Genomic DNA, 14133 nt, shown 5'->3' on the forward strand with positions numbered 1-14133 from the left:
CATAATGGTTACCAGCCCGGCTTTAGAGTTGGGCCTGGATTTGACTCCCGACTTGCTGTGAGACTTGGCGGAGTTACCCTCAATTTTCACATTGATATAATAGGAATAATATAAGTGTCTCCTATATGGGCCTTCTGGAAGGATTAAATATGATCATCTGTGCACAGCCCTTAGGACAATGCTTAGTACATAGTAAAAGTTGAAGTTGCCACTCCAGGGTGGCCATGCTAACCTTCTAATAAATTACCCCTCCACCCACGCCCATCTTTCACCTTATACCACTGGGTAGATCTTTCAAATACAATTGGGAACTTGTGTTCCTATTGCTGATTGTATAATAAGCATGCTCCTCACTGGTCCAGGAGGCTTATGTAGTCTGCCCCTGTTGTCCCTCTGACCTTCCTGTTGCCTGCTTTCTCCTTCTCTCTAGCTGCAGCCTCTCTGGGCATCATCAAGCCTGAAATGATTTGCCCTGCCTAGGGCCTTTGCACTCCCTTCCTTCCTCCCTCCAGCACCCCCTTACTGAGTAACATCTGCCTCTCCTTCCAGCTTAGTGCCTCCATGATGGAAGCTCTTCTGAGCCCCTCCTTGTGCTCGGTAGCTCTTTGTGTCTTCTCTTTGCTGTAGCAAAACTCAGTATTCCTGTTGTGTGTGCACATCAGATTAACACCTGCCAATACACAAAAGGCCAATCAATAATGGCAAAGTACAGGGGTCTATAAACTGAATAAAAAGGTGATGATCAAATGAGTGAAGGAAAGCACTCAAGAGCTGGATGCTTTACAGCCAGACAGGCTCCTGCTGAGAAGCAAGCCTGTGCTCCTGAGCTCAAGCTGTCCTCCTGTCTCAGCCTCCTGAGTAGCTGAGACTACTGGGTGGGTGATCTACCTCGCACATGCTTTTTTTTTTTTTCCTGCAAATTTAACCCAGGAGTGCTTTACCTCTGAGCCCTTTTACATTTTTTTTTTTTAATTTTGAGACAGGGTCTCACTTAGTTGCTTAGGACCTTGCTAAATTGCTGAGGCTGGTTGGCCTCAAACTTGTGATCCTCCTGCTCAGCCTCCAGAGTCTCTGGGATTACAGGTACACACCACCCTGCTTGGCTTGTCATTTTTATTGTAGCCATTCTAGTGGGAGTAAAGGGGTATCTCACTGAGGTTTTGATTTGCATTTCCTTAATGACTAATGGTATTAAGCTTTTTTTTTTCACCTTATAGTGCCCTTTGAGGAACAAAAGTTTTTACTTTTTATAAAGTCCAATTTATTTATTTAATTTTAATTTTTTTTGTTTGAGCTTCTGGTGTCATATTTAGGAAATCACTAACCACAGGTCATGAAGATTTACTCCCATGCTTTCTTCTAAGGTTTATAGTTTTATCTCATACATCTAAGTTGGTGATGCATTCTGAGTTACTTTTGTGTGTGGTGTTAGGGGTCCATTTTTATTCCTCTGTGTTTGATATCAGTTGTCCCAGCACTGTTCGTTTTTCCCCTCATTAAATTGTCTTGGCACCCTTGTTGGAAATCAGTTGATCCTAATTGTCTGGGTTTATTTCTGGACTGTCAATTCTAGTCCAACGATTTACATGTCTGTCCTTCTATCAGTACCACAGTACACACTGTCTGTTACCGTAGCTTTATAGTGAGCTTTGTTGTGTTGTTATTATTTTGCAGTACTGGGGGTTGAACCAGGGGTGCTCCACCACTGAGCTATACCCCCAGCCCTTTAAATTTTTTTATTTTGAGACAGAGTTTCACTAAGTTGCTGAGGTTGGCCTGGAACTTGCCATTCTCCTGTCTCCACCTCCCAAGTAACAGGGATTACAGTGGCATGTCACCATGCCAGCTAAGATCTCCATTGGTTTTAACAATGCCCTTGGACGAGGCATTTGTAAAGCTCTGATCAAAATACAGCCCATTCCCCTGGGCAGAGCTGTGCAGCTCCTGGTTCTCACCGCTGCCTCCCTCCAGGCGAACCCCATGCCCCACTGCATCTGAAACAGGGGGTGGACCTGCTTTCCCTAGCATGATGCCCTGCTCTAGATGTGGGCACTAGGGGATGACAGCCCTTGGTCTCAGCATGTCCCTCTTGGGCTGGAGCCTGGCCCTGTGGCCTAGCTGGGGTCGGGCCTTCAGGGTCCAGGTGTTCCCAGCCTGCCCCACTGGGGTAGAGCAGCTGCCCTCCACGGGGCCTGTGCAGGGAATTCCTCTCTGTTCTACCTGTTTGCAATGGAGATTCTGCCACACAGGGCTGGGGCAGTGTGGAAGGTCAGTGGCCTCCACATCCAGGTGAAGGTGCAGACCAGTCTAGGAGCCGGGAGGGAGCCTGTGTCATCTGGCAGCATCTGCACAGAGTAGAGCAGCCCGAAGGAAACATTCCTAGTGCAGAACTGGGGTAAAGGGGGGATGCATGGATTTTTTTTAATGACACCAAGTCCGTATCACTTCTTACACCAGTTCTGCAATTCCCTGACTTCAGCCAAATGTCCAACAGCTCGATTCAGTTCTGGCTCCAACCCCCCAGCATTTATGCAGACCCCATGGGTCAAGGGCTCACTTCCACAAACTGCCCCCACTTCATACACCAGCCACCCCGGGTACCCAGGTTACCCTCACTTCTGCCAGGCCGCCAATGAATTCAGGGGCTCCCATGACCCCCTCCTGTTTCAGAATTCACTAGAACAGTTTACAGAACTTAGGCGAATGCTTCACCCACCATCTGGGGTCTGTCATAAAGGACACAGCCCAGGAAGAGGCTGGCATAAGAACAGCACCGTGTACAGTGGAGAGAGGGGCACGAGGGCCTCCTGCCCTCTCCAGCCACCCATCCCAACACCACACCGTGTTCAGCAACCCAGAAGCTCCCCCAGCCCTGCTGTTGAGGGGTTTCTGTGGCAGTCTCACTGCACAGCCAAGATTAACCAAATCACTGGTCCCTGTGATGGAACTCCATCTCCAGCCCCTCTCCCCACCTTGGAGGTTGGGAGGGAGGGATGAAGGGCCCAACCCTCTGACCCTGTGCTGGGGCATCTAGATGGCTCCCCATCCCAGAAGTCCCCCTCCACAATGAGCCACCTCATTAGCATAAACTCAGGCATGGCTAATAGGGATTTGTTCTGAGCAATCCAGGCCACTACCACTCAGGAAATACTGAGGGTTTTAAGAGCTTCATGCTGGGAACCAGGGACAGAGACCAAATATATACTGTGGGCCTCCCTATGATGGGTTCTGTGTCCTGGATTCCACCAATTTGAAAACACCCAGCAGGGGGGACTGCACCTGTCCTGATGCACAGACTTTGTTATTATTCCCTGGACATCACAGTGTGGCAGCTGTTTCATAGCATTTACTGGGTATTAGGTAGGATAAGACATTTAGAGAAGACTCAAGGGATAGGGGAGGATTGTATAGTTCTGTACAAACACTACACCATTTATAGAGACTTCACCCATGGATTTTGGTATCATGGGGGTCCTGGAAGCAAGCCCACCCTTCAGATACTAAGGGATCACTGTTTTTTTTTTTTTTTGTTGTTGTTGTTGTTGTTGTTGTTGTTTTTTAAGGTGCCACTTCAGGTAAGAGAGTGGATTATTATTCAGTACCATGGGCATATTCTTGTGAAAAGTGGTAGATTTTCTCAAACGAATATCTCTCCATTTACTATATGCCCTTAAAATACTTTCTAGAGACTTTTTTTATGGTCCTGATTCTGGAGATTGAACCCCAGGGCCTTGCTGACGCTACGCAAGTTCTCAAATGCTGAGCTGTACCCCCAGCATACCCTCTTTTGAGGCAGGGTCTCAAACTTGGGAACCTCCTGCCTCAGCCTCCCAAGTAGCCTGGATTATGGGTGTGTGCTACCCCACGTGGCTGGAGAGTTTCAGTGATTGTTTCTTTTGGGAAAAAAAAAAATAATCTTCACCCTTGAAATTGTGTTGCTGGGGAGAGTCCATCAAACCTGCACCCATGGTTCCCACCCCTGGATACTCAAGATCCCATTCAGTTAAGGGGCACACCCCAGCCTGCAGTGTGCCAGCCTGCCTCCTGGAACACAGTCAAGAATGGGACAGGCGGCCACAGCTTACTTACGTGGTGGGGTTGCCAGCCGGGTACCGCGCACGTGCGCACACACATACCCCCTAGAGGTTGTGTTGAGGTAGACAGGGAATAAGAAGGAGGCTGAGAGGAGACAAAAGGAAGGACAAGGAAATAAATTCGTAATTCAGAAGCTCCACAGACTTTTCCACGCTGGTCTCGACTCTCAGCATATCATTCCTGAGAAATCTGTAAGTCCCTGCATGTTTAACCCCAGCAGAGAGATCTGATATTTTGGGAAACCTATAATTTAGGGGACTCTCCAGTGTTACTGGATCAGATGATGAAAGCCTTGTCAGCCCAGGAGCCTGCGAATGACCAGACCACCAGGAGCTGTCTGGAGACGGCTGGACTGACACTGTCCCTGCACACAGCACCCCTCACCAAGTTTCCTTTAAAGAGATAGGACCCAAAATGCATCTCTCTCTTGAGTTGCCCACCTTCTCGCTTGATTGTGTATCTACTTTCTTAAATAACCCTCTGTCTGACTGGCTGAAATTCTTTTGGGTCACATAGCTAAGACCCCGGCTGGTCCTGAATCAAGTTCCCCCTTCTCTCTGGGAATTCCTCAGGCCCTTCCTTGGAAACACCTCTTCTCCTGTGACAGTGTTACCATGCCACCTGCTCCAGAGGTGGACAAAACATCAGCGCCTGCTCAGTAATGCCCAGCCTCCTAAGTGTCCTTGCTTCCAGATCCTCCCAGAGATGGCAGCACCCCAGGCCACCTCTGCCACCTTGGGCTGATGCCACAGTCTGCTGGGCTGGGTGCACCACAGGACTCCACAGGCCCAGCTGCTGGGGGGCTGCTGCTTTGTGGTCCAGCAGCTCCAGCAGCTCTGGGCTCTCAGGATCAGCCCCGGGGGAGACACAGAAGGAGCCAGAGAGGCAGCAATGTGAAGGCCTGCCTGGAGTGGGTGATGGCTTGTGGCCTGGGACAGGGAGCTTTGGGAAGCTCCCAAGGCAAGCCCAGGAAGCAGCAGCCTCACCTGCAGAGTCCCCTTCTGGGCTCTCCCACCTGGAAGGCTGGCCCAGAAGCCCAGCTGGTCACTCTTGCAATGTGACTATAGTTATAGGATAGGCAGGCCCTGCCTGCCCCCAACCCCAGCGACCCACACTGACAAAGGAGGGGAAGGCACTTCTCAAAGCTGACACCCTCCATGGCCTCCAGGCTGCCTGGGGGGTTGCTGGCCCCCACCACTGGGAATTCACCCCTTGTGATGAGCCTCAGGAAAAAGAGGAAGGAAAGGAGGGGAACAGAGGGAGGGCAGACGGAGCGCCAAGAACCCTCACTGGCCAGGCTTCTGCAGGGGGAGCTGCTTGGGTCTGGAAGAGGGCCACGTCTGGGTGGGAGAGCATTGCTTTGGGCAGTCTACTGACTATTGCATGTGTGCAAATGGGGAGGCCCCACAGAAGTGTGGGTCCTCTTCCCTCTGCCAGGCCGTGTTGCCCTCCCAGGGCTGTCCCTGCTTGCAGGGCACAAACACTAGGCTGAAGTACCGGAGGACTGGACATTCCAGAGGCTGCCCACAGAGCAGCCTGGAGCTTGGCAGACTGGCCCTGCTAATGGCAGTGCTGGTGGCTACTACTCAGTTCCTCCGCTACCTGGGGCCACATCCTGTGCCATGAACTTTCCACACAAGGTCTTGCTCAGTCTACAGCATAGTCTCCCCACTGTACAGCTCAGATTTCAGGCCCAAGGTCGTACCAGGTGTGAAAAACAGCACCCAAGCTTGAGCCCCAAAGTCTCCTCACTCCTACCCTCACCCCAAGGATCCCACTGCTTACAAGATCTAGCTGCTCAGACCACCACAGTTGCAGAACTACTGGACTTTCCCTGTCCACTATAGATGGAGCCATGGCCATCTCTCACTGGGTACCAAACCCTGGCAGAATGGAATTAGGAGCTGCTTTTGCTAAAATCACTTGACTCTTCACTTGGGTTGTCAGATGACCAATGGGTAATGAATGACAGGATAAAACTTGGCATATCTGCCTTCAGCTTGTGTCCGTCACTTCCATTACCTCAAACTTTGGGTCAGGTACCAGCTCAGCTCCGCACGCATGCCAATCACTCAGGAAGTGGAATATGAGGTTCATGGGCCCTAAATTGACCTAACCTATCTTGTCTTCCTTTAAGACTGAGGACAGCGTAACAAGAGATATTTTCAAGCTTTGCAGGGACAGTCAACTGCCAGCTTTTACAGTGTCCTGTTCCAGACCCCCTGGAGTGGCACCTGGACGTCTCCAGAGATTGCCCAACACCTGCAGTCACTTTGGATTTCAGAAACAGCAGAACCCTGCAGACATTTCACCCTGTGAGATTCCCCTGCTAAATGGGAGCCAATGCCCTTTGCCCCCCCCCCCAGTGGAGCAATCACCTCCTGGGAAGCAGATTGCCCCCTCAGGTGATTCGGACTTCCTGAAGCCACCATGCAGAACTGAGACAATGACCTCCAGCCATGTGCGCACCACCCTCGCCTTTCTTCTCCTTTTCTGTAAAACCCGAGGTTTCCGGGTTTCAGTCAGTCCCTCAAAGACAGATCTGCAGTCCCTGTCCCTCTGAATTTGTTCTCCCCAGCACATCCACACTGACTAAGTTCCTTTCCTGCCCTTTGCCACTGCTTGTCACTTTGATGGGCATATTGGGACAGTGGCTACACCTGTTCTGTTGGGACCTTTGTAGCTGGAACCTTTGCCTGTAAGACAACATTGAGACAACAGGGATGGCCTGGCCACTGTCAGGGAGTGCCTGGCTGTGGGGACACGCAAGCAAGCAGGCATGACTGGCTGAGATCAATGCTGGGCAGAAAGGGGCCAGAGCCTGTTTGGGGCACACAGCTGCCAGCCAGGGCAGCCGCCAGCTAGACACCTTCTGTGCCCTCCTTCAGCACGCTGGTTCCCCTCCCCAGGCGCTGTCGTCCCCTATGATGCACCACCCAAGCCAAAGCTATAAAATGGGCCTGTGTGTCTGGGGTCAGCATTGGACAAATGGACCATCTCCACTAAGCACTGTAGAAATGAAACCAGCCTCCACAAAAGGATGTCCCAAGGTTCTAGCGAGGAGCTTCCAATGTGAAATGCCCTTTCTTACCAGACTGCATTCTCTCTCCACTCGGTTAAGCCAATAGAAAGACTGTAGTGTCACTGCACCAACAAGAAGTTCTCAGGGACCTGGGGGGAGGCACTGTCTGGGCTGGGAGCCAGGTGACTGGCTCCTTCTAGTCTGGGGGGGCTACAAGATGTCCCACCCCTCTCTGGTCCTCCATCTTCTGATTGACTCAGAGGGTAGGCTGGTGGTGTCTAGGGCCCTGACCACTCTAATTTCCCACATCACTTATTTCCAACTGGGGGAAGGAAAGGCCTTCCCCAGAACCCAAAAGTGTACCCCAGAGCCTGTCATCCTGATCTGTCATTGCCTGGGGTACCCCAGGCTAGGACCCCAGTCATGCTGTCTGCCTTGGAGGGGAGGCTGGACACAGGCACCCAGCAAGGAAAAGGGCAGGGGCCCTTTAAGCCCAGCCTCACTTAGTCAGGCTGTTGCTATGTATGGGCCTAACTTCCTTAGCAACCACTAGGCCTCTTAGTGCGGCTTTTGAACGGGGTTGCCTTTAGCCATGGCTTCCAAGAAGAAGGCAATTTTTGGAGGCAAGGATTCTGATGTCAAGAAGAAGAAGGGCAAGAAGGATACCACGGTGACCATCAAAATCGTGGAAGGGCCCTTGGCAGAGGAGATGCGGGAGTTCTACCTTAACCAGATCCGAGACCTGGAGGACAGGCTGGCCCGGTGGGTGGCAGGGATGCTGGCGCTGCTGGGTCAGAAGCCCCCCTAAGCTTGGCTAGGGGGCCTAGCTCTGTGTTCTGGACTCCATGGCATGTACAGACCCCACCTCCCCCAGGCCTGATTCCTAATAGCCAACATTGGGAAACATCAGAATTTTGAGAATTTTGAGAAGAGGAGGTAGCTCAATGACAGAGCATGTGCCTAACATGCTATGCCTGGGATTCAACCCCCAGTACTGCAAAAAAAAAAAAGAGTAAATGGCCCCCCCTCCCCTACCCCATCTCAGCTCCCAGAGTCCCAGGACCACAAGGCTGACTCGGAGCTGCCCCCCAGACCAGCCCATTCCCTCCTGCCTTTCTCCAGCCCCATGGGGTCTTGCGCTTTGTAAAGGGGTGGAGTTTAACAGCAGGTTGAACTGGAATGACAGGAGGTGGGCCAGTCCCCTTCCTCCCGTCTCCTGAAGTGGTATCCTCTGCCCAGCTGCCAAGTCCCAGTGTTTCTCCCTGTGCCAGTCTGTCGCCCCAAATGTAAACAAGGAGCGTTGAGTCCCCTCCACAACTGTGATAGTGGATCTGAGGGCCAGTTTTGTGTGTGCTGAGGATGGTGGGAAGGGATCCTCTAACCCTGCATTCAGAGATGGTTGATTTTCCCATCACCTTTCTTATTTCAAATTGAGCTTCCTCCAGTTATGAGGCACCAGCCCCAGCCTCAGGGTGACATTTACAGACAAGTAGGCAGTGGCTGTTCCCTAGAGTGACGCTGCAGATAATCACAGCTCACGCAGGGCCCTGTGCTGGCATCACCGCGTCCTCACGACCTGAGAGAGGTCCTGTTGCACTCCTACTGCATGCACTGGGGGACTGAGGCTCAGAGAGGGGAAACCACCCCCAGGAAAAAGAGGCACCAGGATGACAGCCCTGGTCTGACTCTCCCACACCAGGCTGCTTCCTCACTCCACAAAGGAGCCATCTGCTCGCTCCTCCCACAGTAGCCATTCAAAGGATGCTGGTTCGATAAGTTACAACTTCCCAAGTAAGGTCAATTATTCCACTTGAAACTAGTAATCAGTCTTAACAGCTACAAACTTCCCTCCAGCTGAGACACCAGACAGGATGTATCAGGAAAATGCATTTATCAGACAGTTATTGGGTGCTCACTATTTTCCAGTCTCTGACAATACAGAGGTGGATGAGGTCAAGGGTCTGCCAAGTGGAGGAGAAGGGCATGTCATTAGATCTTGACCACCGAGTGGGACAAGAGCCAACCTACAGGAGGGCACCGAAGACAGGACCATGTGGCTCAGAGCCAAGAAGGCTCCACCAACACTGGGGCTTACTTGGTGAACATAGGTAGACAGCTGTGTAGAGCATGGGCTTTTAACTGTGGGTGTGTTGAGGAGCTGCAGAGCTGGCTGACACAGCAGGAGGCATTGCACCCAAGAGCCTCAATTTTCAGGTTAGACTGGGGTTCAAGTTTGGTTTTGCCAACTAGGAGCTGCTCGATCCTCTGAGCTCTATACATTGGGTGTCATGGTCACAACATCTATGTCCTTATAAGCTGTTGGGAAGACTCAGTATTACTCCACAAATGCACACCTACTAAGTGCCAGGCACAAATGTTGAGGACACAGCCATGAGCAAAGTATGGCTCAGCCCTCTAGGGCTCACGTCCTAGTGATGTACCTGATGCAACACGCCAAGGCCTGACGGCCAACACAGGGGCTCGGTGGGAGATGGGGATGGACTCAGACCATGAGGAACTTCAAGGGCCCCTTTCCTGGAGGGTACTTGGGAGAGTGGACCAGGCTGCCCTGGGGGTCTGACTTGCCTGGCCAGACCCTGAACCTCTGCCCTCCTCCGGCCCCAGGTACCAGCGGAAGTGGGATGAGCTGGCTGCGCAGGAGAAGCTGTTCCGCCAGGAGTTTGAACAACTGGCTAATAACAAGAAGGAGATTGTGGCCTTCCTCAAGCGCACGCTCAACCAGCGAGTGGATGAGATCACAGACCTCAACGAGCAGCTACAGAGCCTGCAGCTCGCAAAGGAGATGGAGAAGGACGCCTTTGAGGCCCAGCTGGCCCAGGTGCGTCATGAGTTCCAGGAAACCAAGGACCAGCTCACCACAGAGAACATCATTCTTGGTGAGGAGGGGACTGGCTAGAGCCTGCGGCATGTACCACAGGTGCAGGGAATATATGGCTGGGTCCCAGCTCTGCCACTGGCAGTATGTGTGGCCTGCGACAAGCACTTCTCTGTGACCCTGTTTTCTCACCTGGGAAATGGGAATAACATGGCTACCTTGAGTTAACAGCAGATGTGTGCAACTTTACACGCAGTCTCTCCCTCAAAGGTCCCTATAAGTCCTATGAAGCTGGAAGTACTATCCTCCCCATTCCTGTTTGTAGATAAGGAAGCATCTAAAAAGGGGGAGGGTCTTGCAAGACCACCCAGCTGGCAGGGGGTGTTATGAGGTTCAAATGACAGTGTGACTGCTGGGCCTGGAAAAGGTGCTCAATTCAGCTGCTGCATCACCACTGCTCTCATGAAGGGAGTACAGGACAGGACCAAGGGAGCCTTTCTGGAACCTGAACAAGATCACTGGGGGAGGGGGGCATCCCAGAGATGGGCGAGACTGGGCATGGAGTGTGCAGGGCCGGGGGGGCCGCCCTGCTGAAGCAGGACAGAGGGGCACGGACAGGACGGTGGAGCCCCGAGGGGCGTCACTCAAGGTCGTCCAAGGCAGCCCCTCATAGACCCATGTCCTTGGTGGGCAGTGGGGAAGCTGGCAGCCCTGGAGGAGTTCCGGCTGCAGAAAGAGGAGCTCATGGAGAAGTTCATGTCACTGGAGGACCAGCTGCTGAGGCAGGAGATGGAACACAAGGACCATGTGTACAACCTGGAAAAGAAGTCGGTGCTGGACAAGGACAGGTGAGTAGGCGGGGCACCCCGCTGGGGCCACAGATCCCAGTCTTCGGGCCCCAGCTTCTAATTGGGGAGACTGGACTAGGCCAGTGACTCCCCAGCCTCTGCTTCCCAGAACTCTGGCTGGGACTTATGAAGGGGTGAGAAAGTAAGATCCCAGCTCTAGTCCTCAGGCTGGACTGGAGAAGTCATGGATTTCCTTTTACCACTTCTTGTGATTCAAGTTATATTTATTTAATAGGTAATAATTAATACACTGCAAAGGTTCAAATTCCAGAATCCCAGAGGGTCGATGGGAAAAGCCTCCTGCCCAGGCCCAGAGGGGTTTAATGGCCCTGGGTGCTCTGGAGACCCCTGCAGAGGAGGGGGTGCACAGGGCCGGCATCCATCTACCTGACCCTCCACTCCCACATCAACCAGGCTGAGGAAAGAGATCATCCAACGCGTGAACCTGGTGGCCACTGAATTCCGCAAAGTGGCCACCAACCAGATGTGGGAGACCACACAGCGGGCCATCAGGGAGAACAGCACTGTGACCCTGAAGCTGGCCAAGGTGTCCCAGCAAGGCATGCAGCTGCTGCAGGAGAACGAGCAGCTCAAGGGCAGCCAGTGCGAGCTGCACAAACAGCTGGAGATGATGGAGAACATACAGAAGGCCATGGCCAGGAGCAGCAGAGGCCACCAGAAGGTGAGCCTGCATTTGGCACATGAAGCCCTTGGGTGCCCACATCCTGTAGGGGCGGGCCCAGTCTGGAGCCAAGTGATAAAGGAGAGCAGCACATTGAGGGGACAGGGCATCCTTGGGGGGGTCCCAGCTCCTGTTCAGAAGTGGTACTGGCCTCTCTGTATAGGGGGGCAAGCCTTGGCTGTGCCTAGAACTGGGGGTACAGAGTGAGCTGGAGTCCTGTGGTGGGTCTGGGAGTGGCCACCTTCCCACTGTTACAGATCATCCTTCTGCTGACTGAGAAGTGCCGTGAGCATCAGCAGGGTACCACCGAGGCCAAGCGGCTGGGTCTCCTGCTGCACGAACTGAAGCAGAGCTTCCTGCAGCTGCAGGTGGACAACCAGACCCTGAGGTGTGCCTACCATGGAGGGTTGGGAGCAGGTGGGCACCAGGATTGGCCCATCCGGTTTAGCCACATGGCCAGGCCCACAACTTCCCCTCTCTATAGAGGCCTCAAGGTTTTGTCTGTCAGACAGCTGAGGCCTGGGTGTGGATGGGCTAAAAAGAATTTGCCGGGCCCAGGTGGTGCCAGTCACAACCCAGGAATGGGATAAGCTGGCTCATCTCGCCCTGGACCAGGGACCAGAGAGACCAGCTGATACAGCAGCTGGGGCAGCAGCAGGCGGAGGTACAGCAGCTGCAGCAGGAGCTGACTGAGGAGCAGAAGTTTCGGGAAACCTTGGAGATGAGCCTGGTCCGGGCCACCATTTTCCTACAGGACATTCTGCAGGTACAACAAAGTAGGAGGCAGCAGGAAGGAGTAGAAGGACAATTTTCAGAGTATGGCCACTTGGAAGAGGCCAGGCTGGGGCCAAGCTGAGAGGCCTGTTTTCCCTGAGAGACTCCTGGCCAGTCTGTTCTTTTCTGATTCTATAGATTTCAAAAATCCCTTTGAGTGTTGGCACACACCTGTAATCCCAGCAATGTGGGAGGCTGAGGCAGGAGGATCACAAGTTCGAAGCCAGACTCAGCAATTTAGAGAGACCCTCAGCAACTTAGTGAGACTGTGTCTCAAAATAAAAAGGGCTGGGGATGTAGCTCAGTGATAAAGCAACCCTAGGTTAAATCCTCAGTGCGCGTGGCGCGCGCGCACACACACACACACACACACACACACAGACAAAATCCCTTTGAGATCTCACAAGAACTGAATGCCTTCTTTAAGGTTCTGGGAAACCCCAGGCCTCAGTGTTCCCAATTGGAGAATGGGTATCCCATTTCAGTGAGGGACAATGAGAAAATAGGCACTGGATTTGGAGTATCCCCAGAGGAAGGCGGGACTTGGAACCACTGTGGGCCTGACCCCGCCCCCACCTCTGGCAGATGCAATCAGAGGAAAAGGATGGCTACTTTGATGTGGTATTCCAGCTCCAGCACAAGGAGATGCTGAAGCAACTGCTGGCCCTGCTCAGCTCTGCCATGGTCCTGAGACCCCAGACAGCTGCGTGTTCTGTCCAGGAGCCCCAGCCCGGTGGCCCATCCAAGGAAAGGTGAGCAGGTAGCCCTTGTGATCTCAAAAGCAGCAGCCGTTGCCAGGCATGGTGACACACTCCTGTAATCCCAGCAACCCAGGAGACCGAGGCAGGAGGATCACAAGTTCGAGGTCAGCCTCAGCAACTTAGTGAAGCTCAAGCAATTTAGAGAGATCCTGGCTCAAAACAAAAAATAAAAAGGGCTGGAGATGTTGCTCAGTGGGTAATGCTCCTGGGTTCAATTCCCAGTAACAACCACAAAATAAAAAAGAGGCAGCCATAGGACCCATCTGGAGGATATCCTCAGCTGGCCTGGCCCAGAGGCCTGGTTCTCCAAGGAGCCAAAGGTCTTCTCCTGTGAAATGGAGGTAATGACCCAAGTCCCTTCCCACAGGCAGCCCAGCAGCCAGCCACCCAAGGCGGCATCTCTGCTGCAGCAGCTGCGTGGCATCAGACCCTACCAGCCAGGAGATCTAGGACTGGTGCCTCGCCGGGTCCACATCCCACCCAACCCCCAGGACCTCAGACAGCTCTCATACGTCACCCGCATGAAGCCCTCCCGGGCACACAGTGTCTCTGAGGTGAGGGTGCCAGAGCCCCAAGGACAGTAAGGTGGCAGCCAGCCCTGGGTGTACATTGTGGCTCTGTCAGACTGCACCCATGTGACCTTAGGGATGTGACTGGACCTCTCTCAGCCTCCCCTTATGTAAAATGGGCTGAAGAAAGGTGTGGCAGGGCCTTAGTGGGCGAAGGCATGCACACTCAACCCTGGGAAGGGGGCTGCTTGCTACTCCTGTGGTCCCCACCCCATTGGAGAGGGATGGATGGGATCTGCCTGAGAAAATCTCAAATTCCAAGCCAGCATCTTTAATCTTACAGACCCACACCTCTGGCTCTCTAAAAAAACTCCAAAAGTTTAGTCTTCCTGACGTTTTCCTGCATCCCAAGTGGCACGTGGAGAAATGACCAAACCCCTATCCTGGAAATGGACTGTTCCAGACAGCCGCAGTCCCCATCTTAAGTCTGCAAGTGGCCTGGGACAGCCCAGAGAAGAGTTATATAAAAAGTGGACATCACAGGTGGGCATGGCAGTTCTGTGGCACAGCTGGTTTGTGGGCAGCAATCAGGCAGGCAGCTGTGTC

General features: G+C 52.9%; 1 protein-coding gene across 1 annotated transcript; it reads left to right on the plus strand.

Moving 5' to 3' along the window:
- The first annotated feature begins 7709 nt into the window (after positions 1-7709).
- On the plus strand, positions 7710-13963 carry Cfap157 (cilia and flagella associated protein 157). The gene is made up of 9 exons (XM_026386546.2): positions 7710-7879; positions 9743-10014; positions 10648-10801; positions 11216-11483; positions 11741-11871; positions 12099-12249; positions 12843-13009; positions 13386-13572; positions 13871-13963. Exons 1-9 carry the CDS (start codon positions 7710-7712, stop codon positions 13955-13957), a joined length of 1587 nt encoding a protein of 528 aa, XP_026242331.1. The 3' UTR covers positions 13958-13963.
- Positions 13964-14133: the final 170 nt, after the last annotated feature.

The sequence above is a fragment of the Urocitellus parryii genome, chromosome 4, assembly GCF_045843805.1.
Source record: "Urocitellus parryii isolate mUroPar1 chromosome 4, mUroPar1.hap1, whole genome shotgun sequence".
Lineage (NCBI taxonomy): Eukaryota > Metazoa > Chordata > Mammalia > Rodentia > Sciuridae > Urocitellus > Urocitellus parryii.